This window comes from Dromiciops gliroides, chromosome 2 (assembly GCF_019393635.1).
Source record: "Dromiciops gliroides isolate mDroGli1 chromosome 2, mDroGli1.pri, whole genome shotgun sequence".
Taxonomy (NCBI): Eukaryota; Metazoa; Chordata; class Mammalia; order Microbiotheria; family Microbiotheriidae; genus Dromiciops; species Dromiciops gliroides.
This window is the reverse complement of record NC_057862.1, coordinates 512,820,315-512,832,451: the sequence shown is the minus strand read 5'-3', so window position 1 is coordinate 512,832,451 and position 12,137 is coordinate 512,820,315. Positions and strand designations below refer to the sequence as shown.

Sequence of the window (12,137 nt, the reverse complement as noted above, 5' to 3'; positions counted from 1 at the left end):
TTGGAGAATCTGTGAGGTTTCAGGAAAAGCAGAGTGGTGCTAGGCAAAGAGCTCTCGAATTGGAGTCAGAGAAACTGAGGTCAAACTTTGGCTTTCCTACCTTGTGGCTTATGTGACCTCAGTCAAGTCAATCTCTATAGGCTTCATTCTCCTTTGTGAGATGAGACGGTTGGATGAGTGGATATGGAATGTCAGGAGATAAATAAACAAGCCTATATTAATCACCTACTATGACTTATCAAAATACCATGATATCTCTAAGTCTATGAACATAAACATGTCTGGAATTTAGCTAGATATTACAAAGGAACATTTCTAAAATAGAAGTGTGGGCTAATTTTCAGGACTTGGTGAGCTTTTCAAATGTGATGGCAACTTTTCCCAGTGGAGGGTGAATTAGTAGCCTTAGGATTACCTGAGTGATTTTCTAGGTTTCAAGACTGGAATTGACCTTAGAAATCATAGGATCAAAGGAGGAAGAGGAGGAAGAAATGGAAAGAATACCAAAGACCATCTAAGCCAACCCCCAGGGAGGTTAAGTAACTTGCTCAAAGTCACCCAGAGAATAATCAGTATTTGAACACAATCCCTCTGGTACCAGAGCCAGTGCTTTTTCTACCACATACTTCTCTGTTTTTTGAGAGGCAGAATAGAATAATAGAAAGAGCACTTGACCAGAAGAAATCTTGAGACCTGTTTTGAAGTCCTGCCTCTGACACTTACTACTCATGAGACCATAATTTAGCCACGATTCTCTCTTAGCCCCAGTTGGCTTAATGGAAAAATAGAAATAATACTTGTAATAAGTACCTCACAAAGTTATTCTAAAGATTACTCAAAGTGTGTAAAATTCTTTTTAAGCCTTAAAATGCTCTATGAATATCAGCTATTCTTCTTGGTATTCTTCTTATTGCTATTATAGATTCATGTCTTTATACTCTGAATTACTCCTGATTAACAGACATATTCATTTATTCATTAATTAAATATTTATTAAGCCGTCCTTTTCAGAGTTCTCCATTAGGCTGTGGGAGAAACAAAATTAATACATGGCATATTCAGAATTTGAAGTCAGATGTTCTAATATGATATATCTAGCACACCTGCCAATACCTGGTTTCAATCTCCATTCTCATACATATGTTTTACTGTTCCCCTTTAGAATGCCCTGGAGGAAATGGGTTTCTTTTCTTCTTTCTCCTTCTCTAATACCTCTTTCCTCTATCTCCCCTATTTCTCCTCCCTTTACTAGCTATGATTGGTACTTTTGGTCAATGGAATTGTCAAATTTCCACAACCTAAACTCTAGCCAAACTAGATGTTACCATGCTTTAAAAAAGTTTTTGTGCCTTGTCATCACTGTTTTTATCTTACATTATTTTTCATGTCTAGGATACCTGTTTTCCTCTTCTTGCCTCTTCTCTATCTTAAAAGAATAAGTTCATATTATACCTCTTTCATGACATTTTTTTCCTTATTTTCTTAGGCTGAAGTAACCCTTGCCTCATGAATTTTCAGATTACTCTATAATTTTCATATGTACTTGACTCACTCTACTTTGGATTTTAGTTATTCATGTATATTTCATATCTCTATTACTAGATGATAAGTTCTTTGAGAGTAGGTAGCTTATACTTTGAAAGAAGATAATGAATTATTGATTCTATTTTTCTCTTATTCTAACAGTTTAACTTAATCATCTGGGAACCTATTAATTACCTGCACATCATATTTCCTGACTCTGTACAAATATAGTTTTAAGACATGCAACAAAAAGCTTCCAACTATTATCAGTCACTCTACTGGCATATGATTTTAAGCCATTATTCTAATTTAATTGACTAAAGAGTTAATTGGTAATGATTTTTTGCCATGCTTTTTCTTTCTCTTTGGGAGTTTTCTTGAAAATTGTTAATACATCAAGTGCAGTAGGAGACTCTCAGGGGAATATGGCTAGCATAGTATATAACTAATGATAAGTACCATACTTTAAATGATGTAAAACATATTATCCAAGGTATGTTTTATTGCATAAGGAGATGGTCCATTCTTACTGTATAGTGGGATATGATTTGTACCATTGGTAGAAGTGTCCATGTTGATCATACATGTCATAGAAACACTGGAATATTGAATTTTGTTTGGGACACTCACATTGAGATATCTAGTTAAAGATTTGAAAGTGGGGTTCCATTAATTTTTTAATAATCTACTGAAATGCCATCTCCTTCATGAAACCTGGTAAACTTACTTTTTTCTGCTCAGTCCTCACATAGAACTTTCTTATACACTTCTCTAGTATAGCCAGGTCCCAATTAGTATGAATAATGAATTCCCCTGAAGTGGTCACATTATTCAGACTTCAATTGCACATTTCCATTACATTGGAACAAATCATCACATTTTATATAATTATAACTTTCAATAGTGAAAATTCATATACTTGCAACTAACTACTTTAGGGGATTCATTATTCATGATGATTGGGACTTTGCTGTATATTTAGCAAATAATATTGTGTTTGTATCATATCACCCACTAGATTAGTTGGTCCAAGAAGACAGAGATGTTCTTAGATGAATTTTATATCTCATCTAGAAATTAATTAAAGGGTTCTGAAAACTAAAGCAGTTTGATATTCATTGAATGGATGGAAAGCTGAGTGATAGCAAGAATGAGGAATAGTAACTATGGCAGTCAGTGGAGGATAATAAATTATCTACCTTACTATAGGCAATCTACGCTTGTCCTGATGTTGAGGTTGTCCTGAGGTTGAGGTTAATGTGACTAATATTTCTTGAATAAAAAAGCCTTATCCACAAACAGAATGATAATGTTATGGAAATGTTCTTGTTGAATTCATGAATCTTTGTTCAAGCAATATTGGAAGACACTACATTGAATGTTTTGTTTTGTTTTGTTTTGTTTTAGTGAGGCAATTGGGGTTAAGTGACTTGCCCAGGGTCACACAGCTAGTAAACGTTAAGTGTCTGAGGCCAGATTTGAACTCAGGTCCTCCTGACTCCAGGGCCAGTGCTCTATCCACTGCGCCACGTAGCTGCCCCTACATTGAATGTTAACCCAGGGAAAAATTTAATACCAGAACTGAATTTATATCCTTTATCTTATAAAAATCAACTTTGTGGTTTAATGGATGTCACATTTTTCCTTAGATTCCAGAAATCTGAAAGTGAGCTATGTTCTCGAAGTACAATAACTGATTATCTCTACTTCTTTTAAGCATCAGTATCTCATGCTTCTATCATATGAATTCTGTTCAAGTTTTATTCTTTCCTTGTCATATTTTAATCTGTAAGATGCCTCAAGTTATTCCAGAAGTAGGTAGGGAATAGCTCTTAAATAAAAGCACAAATGTTTGTAGTTGTTTTTAAGAGGTGCCATTTAGATGTGATTTGAACCAAGATATCCATTATAAGTGAGATAATTGATTTGAAAATTCCCAAATGAGAGTTCTCTTTGATTCTGAAGCTTTTAAATAGCAGAATACTAAAGTGAGGTTAACTTCTTACTCTTTTCAATCTAACAGTTTAAAATTCCTGCATATATATATACATGTATAAAACATTTTATAATTTTTTACCCATTCCTTTTTTGTTGATATTATCATATATGTGCTGTTCCCTTCCATCACAGTGCTTATATAGAGTAATAGCTGGCTTTTCTGAACTCTTTAGTTATTGACTAAAGGGTACCTACCAGCAATTATTTCTCTCAACACCTTTTCTTTTTCTTTTTAACATGGGACATTTCAGGAAAATCAAATTATAAATCATCTCTTATTCTGTAGACTAATTCATTTTCTATTTGACAAATAGAATGCATGCCAGAGAAATCAGAGAACTCAAAGAGACTTGAGGCTTGTATTAATGGAAAATGAAATGGTAGTGGAACATTTAAATTCTATTGTGTTATTGTTGTTGTCCTTATCTAATAGAAAACTAGACTTAGAATGTGAATTGATCATTTGGAAAGAGTAACTGCCATTCCTGCTTTCTAACTTTAAATACATTTATTAAATTTCATGAACTAAGACTCAATTAGGTTACTGCAACAGATTGTCAATTCATTGCTTTGTAGCTTTTTCACTTGTCATTTTTGGACAATACTGTATTGTTATATTGACTTCCATTTTTATTTGTACAATTTATAGAGTGAGTTCAGGGACAACAACTTGTGGTGATTAGAGCATGAAACAATGCCATAATTTATGCTCCCTTTAAAGAAATATATGAGAAGGAACAATAACCAATCCAGAAGTGCAGAAGTAGGGATAATCTTGGAAATTAATGAAACAAAATAGCCCAGAGCAAAGGCTTAATTTGGCAGAATAATGGAAGATGAGAAATGCTACATAAAGTATCAGTAATTGATGGAGGATCTTGAATATTAAACTATGGTAGACTAAGTAGAGATAGTAATGTTGCTCAATTGTCTTTTGGTCATGTCCACTCAGTGATGCCATTGGGGTTTTTATGGCAAAGACACTGGAGTTGTTTGCCATTTCCTTCTCGAACTAATTTTACAGATGAGGAAACTGAAACAAACAGGATTAAGTTACTTGCCCAGGGTCATGCAGCTAGTAAGTGACTGAGGCAGAATTTGAAATCAGGTTTTCCTACTTTTAGGCCCATCACTCTGGCCACTGCACCACCTAGCTTCCCCTAAAAATAGTAATAAGGAACCTTTAGAGGAATACCATAATGAAAATAGCGATTAAAAAAAAATAACCTTGCAATAGTGTATAGGATGTGGTGGAAAGGACTGTTATTAGAGATTATTTAAGATCAATTCTAAGTCTCTAGGTCTGAGGCAACAAGGAGATTATAGGATAATTGAAGTAGAAAAGGAAGAGTGATGTAGATGGAATAGATTGACAGTACCCACGAGCAAATGTCACTTCCTGACACCAAGGACCTGACCACATGGCTTGCCCTCAGACACCTTCTCCTCATGGTGGAGCTTTCCTATGGTAACTCCTGAGCACATGGCATCATTCCGATTGTTACACCCCTCAAAGCTTCTTAAACTGTTGGTTACAAACCCATATGAAGTCACATAACTGAATGTGGGGACTGTAAAAAATTTGGCATCAGTAGCAGGTTATGTATACCTATTTTATATACCTATACACCTGAGGTTATGTAAAAATTTATTGGCTTAAAAGGGGTCACAAGTGGAAAAAGTTTAAGAAGCCCTGTTCTATGTGATGGTTTGTCCATATTTACAATAATTTTATGAAAAGAATACTTGAAGGATAACTGGCCAATAGTATTTCTAATGTTCTGAAATTACTAAAATATATTCTTCATTGAACATACTTGAAGAACATATGCACATATCTATATATATACATTAATTACTAAATCATGATCTGATTTCTCTTTGTTTTGATTCCCTCCATTTTAAATATTGTTTTAAACTAAGGTACTTTTATGGACTAATTAACCAATAAACAAGCATTTTCTAGTAAGTTAGTTGGTACAGTGGCTTGAGGGCTGAACTTGGAGACAGGACGACCTGTCCTCAAACCTGTCCTCAGATACTTTCTAGCTATGTAACCCCGGGGCAAATTATTCAAGCTCTGTCTGCCTCAGTTTTCACATCTGTAAAATAGTGACAATAGTATTTATTTCCCAAGGATGTCGTGAGGATTAAATGAGGTAATTTTGGTAAAGCCCTTTGTAAACCTTAAGATGGCATGTACCAGAAGCTGAAAAATTTAACAATGTGGAGACTCCACATATGTAGTTCATAATATAGATTTCTAAATGCTTTATCATACAGTGTCATTCTTGCCCTTGCTTTTCCTTAAATCCTGCAGAGTCACCACTCTATGTAATAGAGGATTTCCAAATTATTCAGTGATACAAATACACCATTCAGTGCTTCTTCTTCCTATTACATACTTTACAGATTTAAAAGCATATTTATTAATAGTTCATGTATATTTGTAATGCATATTTTATGCCTATATCCCAAAGTATAGATGTATGTGTCTATATGGGTATACATATCTATGTGCTTGTATGTGTGTGTATATATACATATATACACATATAGAATACATATACATATATTCATAATATAGAAAATATAATTGTACGCATATATGCATACACAGGCATGTATATGTATGGTGTAGCATATTATACAAACTTCCATATTTCTATATATCCAAATAGATTCCTACATTTTCATAAACATATATATGTGCAGAAAAAATCCTCTCTGTGTGTGCCTGTATGTCTATCTGTGGGTCTCTGTAAGTGTCAATATGGCATTCTGAAAAGAGAGAGAGCCTTGATGTTATGAAGGTCTGGGTTCAAGTGTTACTTCTGAGAGATATTGGCTTTGTAATCATAGCTAAGTCACTCCATCGTTCTGTGCCTCTATGAACTCTGAATTTTTATTCTGCATTGGTGCAGGGAAGTCCTAGATTAATTCTCTATATGGATGAAGTTATAGATTTGGACCAAAGGAAAAGAAAAGAAAAATATGTTCATATTGTGTATGTGTATATTTCTGTTTAGCATGTATATATGTATATTAAAATGTAGTGAAACGAATTAAGAAATGCAGACATATAGTAAAGAATTATAGTTTCAAGCATACAGAAAGGAAAACCTTCCTTTTCCTTAACCCTTCTCTCTCTAAGCATACTCCCACTTCCATTACTTCTCTCCATTCCCAGTCCCTGTGGCAAAATGAAAAGAAAACATGGGCAGGATTTGCTCCTTAAAGAGGATACTTGTCAGAATGTAAAATAGTGGTGCACTATGCTTAATGCCACATGTCAGGCTCAGAAGAAGTAATTGGGTGTGTGTTCATACCTGATTTATGACTTGAACATTTTCTTATGCACCTGCCGAATTGTTATTCTGTTTTAGTGTTTTGTCGATGCTCACAACCTCAAAGCTTCATGTTTTCAGATGTAGCACTAGAGCCAAAGTAATTTTTCATCTAACTGTAGCCTGGATGGATTACATTAAAATGTGGTGGGAAAGGATTTTCCAGGGAGATATATTTCCCCAATATAATATGTGGCCTTCCTTTGACTATAATTGATAGGTGTTGTTTGAAAATATATTCTTCTGCTGCATTTTCTCCCACATTGATGGAATGGTACAGATGTTTGCCCTATTTGAAATAAACCTTTTCTGCCCAGGAAAATGATTGGTGATCTGAATTTTTTCAAATCTTTATTTCTTTTTCTATCTACATATTTGACAGTTTTGACTTTACTACCGAATTAGAAACAGGCAACATATTGGTTTCTCTGGACTTCGTATCTAATAAACTGGTTTTTGTTTCTTGATTTCTTAGGGTGGGTGCAAGTGTCCAGTTCACCTGTGAAGATAATTATGTGCTTCAGGGTTCCAAGAGCATAACATGTCAGAGAGTTACAGAGACACTAGCAGCGTGGAGTGACCACCGGCCAATCTGTCGTGGTAAGGAATATAACTTAAGTACTCTTAAAAAAATATATATATATGTATATATATATAAACACATGATACAATACATATACACACATCATACATGCATATATACATACACATACATACAGAGAGAGAGAGAGAGAGAGAGCGCAAGCAAGCCAAGGTGCTTTCTGTGACCAATTTGATCTTTAAAGTATGTCATATAAGTTCATTTTAAAGAAACAGAAGGAGCACTGGGATGGATGTCAAAAGACCTAAGTTATAGTACCAGCTCTTCATTAACAATTCTTTATGACTTATGTCAAGTAATTTCACCTAGTTTCTTCATCTGGAAAATGAGGGAATTGAACACCCATTTCTAAGGTTGCATCCAGTATATTTTCACCCATCTTTCCTTTCTTCTTTGCTTCTTTCCTCTACCCCTCTCTTCCTCCTTCCTTTTTCTTCCTTCCTCCCTCCCTTGTTCCCATTTCCCTTTCCTCCATAACTTCCTCCTTTTCCCTTCTTCTTTTCTCCCTTCCCCCCATTTCTCCCTTCCTCACTCCCTTCATCCTTGCCTTCTTCCATCCCTCCCTTTATCTCTTCTTCCCTTCCTTCCTCCTTCCTTTCTTTCCTCCTTTCATCCCCCTCCTTCATCAAACATTTAAGTGACTATTATGTGTCAGGCAATATTCTACAAAGAATAAAAATAAAACTAAAAAGAAAAGTTAGAAAGAAAAGTAATTTTTTAAAATTTTGGCAGAAACAACAAAATTCATTACTTTTTATCTTTTAAGCTTTTGGAAAGATAAACATGTATCTAATATCTTATAATATGTCTTACAATATGTGTTTTATATGTATCATATGACAATATAAATGTGTATGCTTACATATAAAATCATTTAAAATTAATTCAAATACAAAACTATGATGAATGAATTTCAGTTTTATCAGAGTAGTTATTTTACTTTAAAGGATACTTTTATCTCATGGCCCAAGTCAACATTGGACCAAATGCTTAAGCAGAATTCACTCATCTTCAACATTACTACTAGAGTCAAATGTTTCCATTATTTTAAATGACTGAATAGGAGATATATTTTCATGAATCAGGTCATGGAGATATTTTCTACATATTCAAAATTATGAGAATATTCTGGGCCAACATCATAAAAGAATTATGGCTGGGGGCAGCTAGGTGGTATAGTGGAAAAAGCACCAGACCTGGACTCAGGAGGACCTGAGTTCAAATCCTGTCTCAGACACTTTACCCTTACTGCTGTGTGACCCTGGTCAAATCACTTAACCCTCACAGACCATGCCAAAGGAAAAAAAAAAAGAATCACTGCTATACAAGAGAACTTCTTACTTATTGAACAGCAAGAGAGCTTGAGGATGCCTGCGAAACATTGGCACATGAATTTTTGCAATAAAAAATATTCATAGATGGACTTAGGCAATCTCATGTATCATCTCAAAAGTTTTGAAGATTCTATAAAGATTCTGTCTTGATATAATTAAGAAAAAAAAGTGATTATTTCAGAACTGGTTTTTATTCCTTGTTGCAAATGTCAGAAAATTAAGTCCTGATTTGGAGCTTTTAAATGTAGAATTTTTACACACACACACACACACACACACACACACACACACAAACACACACACACACACGCACATATATATGCTTATACCATATATATGTATATATGATTGCAAATTCTGTTAAATGTACTGAAAATAGAAAACAATACTATATTTATTATCCCACTGGAAATGCCCATGGACTGTTATGATATTCACTATTGCTTATTAATTTTATTTTTTGAATCAGATTTTAGAGGATATTTAACTCTCAAAAACCTATACCTGCAATTTAGTCATGTTACCACTAAGTGATATTAGTTTGCCATGTCAATTAATTTTAATGCAGACATACATTTTTCTTGAAATCCCAGATGATGGAGACTATATGATTAAGTTCTTTTCCATTTTTTTTCTTTGTGTTAGACTGTAAGATCCTGGACAGCCAGTATTTTCTTGTGCCTTTTTTTTTTTGTATCCACGGCATTTATATAAAGGTGCTTGATCAATGCCAATTAATTAAACTAGTAATAGTTCACTTTGGTGCTTTTCTCTTCATATCTTACTTATTCATTTATACCCTTACCCTGATTTTTTTCTATGAAAACTTAAAGCCTATGTCTACTTGAGCTAATAGAAGAGAAAACATTTAAAAGTTCTCTTGTTCTCAAGGATTCCTGCTTCTATTCTGGATACAGAGAAAAAAAAGAGTAAGGCAAAACCCATCCCTTAATAAACATTATTTTTCCTTAATTATATTAAATTCTATAATTATTTAAACCAATTTCCTCATTCCTATTAGTTAATTTCCTAGTGGTAACTTCTTTATCCATCAATTTGTAAACTCCTAATGTGAGATAACTAGTTTTCATGCTTTCACTCAAGAAGTATATCAGAAAGTCATATTGTTACTTGACAAAAAACAACAAAAAAACCCAAACTGATTAAAGAACTGTGACAGTCTAATTTAATGGGCTGCAATTCAGGAAAGAGAGGCATGCATTGGAAATATGTGCTCTAATTAAAACAAAATAGATCTCTCTCTCTCTCTATCTCTCTCACACACACACATACACACACACACACACACACACACATATATATATATATATATACACATCTATATAATATTGCATAGAAAGACAATCCAAGATGGTTATCTTTTTCCCAAACCAAGCAACTCTTGAAAACCTTCTGCTAATTCATAGTTGAATTTTGAATTGGATAGTGGAAGGAATACCTGTAAAAATGATGTTGCAGGTTGTTCAAATATTGTAGTATTGAAAAATAATTGTACATAGCGCTGATCTTGGTATTGGTATGCTTACTAGGTTTAAATAATGCATTAATCTTGCTTCTCATTAGCTTAAATCTAGTAGGGGACAAAGAAACAGAGATAATATACAAGAATATATAATGAGTACATCAGAGAGGTTCTAAACAAACTCTTCTGTGAGATGTAGAATAGGTATGTTTTTACTTATGTTTAAAAATCTAGGGTTTTTGGGGTGGCTAGGTGGCACAGTAGGTAAAGCACCAGCCCCAGATTCAGGAATACCTGAGTTCAAATCCAACCTCATACACTTGACACTTACTAGCTGTGTGACCCTGGGCAAGTCGCTTAACCCCCATCGCCCCGCAAAAAAAAAAAACAAAAAAAAGATATTTAAAAAAATCTAGGGTTTTTAAGTAAGGTTAGGAATTTAACAGTTAAAAGGACAATTAGGGCATTTTAGGCATAAGGAACACCATTACCAAAGATATAGAATTGAAAATATACCTGGTACTTTTAAGGAGCAGAGAATATTCCAATTTTACTGGATTGTAAAATTTATGGAGGAGAATAATATAAGGTATCATTGGAAATTATCTTTGTAGATGCCTAATTACATTGCATTGCACATATCAGGCAATTAATATATGTTTGCTAAATAAGTGGAAAAATAGGTATATTCTTTTTATGTAATCATATCCCTAATATTTTCTTGTGAGTTTTGGCTTGAGAAAAAGTTTTAGGGTAGATAAAAAATATTTACTTTTTTTTTCTTCTTAGATTGTCTTTATGCCTTACATAGAGCAGAACTTTCCCCAAACTTTAAACAAGGTTTTTTTATTAGGGATTTAACCTGGCTTAGTGTAAGCTTTAGGAGAGCTGGGACTTTGTTTTATTTATCTTTATGCCTTCCACACCCCATGTCATTCTAGACATTTTAGACAATATATACTGAATTGAATTGAAAAATTAAAATGAATGGTTTGCAATAAGCAAAATTCAAAATATTCCAAGTGGGTGGATTTTTATGTTTAATTTTATAGAAATGAGAGACAGAAAAGGCTATACAAGTCGCTACTGAAAACAATAAAAACTTTTAAATATTTTTATCTATTTTTAAAATATTTTAATTTGAAATATTAATTTTAATGTCTTATGTAATAGAGTTGCTTTTCTTGATTGGCATGAATGACTTGACTATCTGATCCTCACCCATAATCTAATGAACAAATACATTTGGCTCTGTTGCAGCAGAGTCTTTACTTGGGTAAACAGTATCATTTGTGCTACAATATGTCTGTGATCATGAGTCTTATTCTGGAAGAGGGATGACATAACTTCTGGACCAAACTACAAAGTAGGAAATGTGTCTTCTACTCACCTCTCCCACAACCTTCATGTGGCAGCATCTGTCAGCACCTTACAGATCCCGTAGTGTCCTTGGAGACATAACTTAGCATTCTTTTCTCCCCTGCTTATTCAAGGATCAGTGACTCATTACTTCCAATGTTTTAGTATGTCTTAAAACATTCTCTTGTATCCATTTCACTGTGAACTATGTTGTTTATCATAGGTACTATTTGGTTTCCCCTTAAAGAAGGATCTTGATGCTGAGAATTCTACAGAAGTAGTTAAACGGTGGTTGGGCCAGTCATTTTGGATAAGAAAGGCTATTGATGACTTTAATCTTAAGAGTAGCCTTTGAAAAAAAAGTACTAATTTTACTTTGTCATGGGTCAAGAGATACAACTCTATACTTATCTTTGTACAAGTCAGCTAAGAAACAAAAAAACAGCCACATCTATAGGGGCATCATGACTTTGTGGAAAGAGCACTGGCTT

The 12,137-nt window shown here is 33.8% G+C and overlaps 1 protein-coding gene across 1 annotated transcript in view; it reads left to right on the top strand.

Annotated features, from left to right (window-relative positions):
• CSMD1 (CUB and Sushi multiple domains 1) overlaps window positions 1–12,137 on the top strand; it is a 2,580,735-nt gene that overhangs the window by 1,699,360 nt on the left and 869,238 nt on the right. Inside the window, 1 exon segment of the mRNA XM_043985743.1 lies at window positions 7,345–7,469. Within this exon segment, the coding sequence (XP_043841678.1) occupies window positions 7,345–7,469 (125 nt within the window).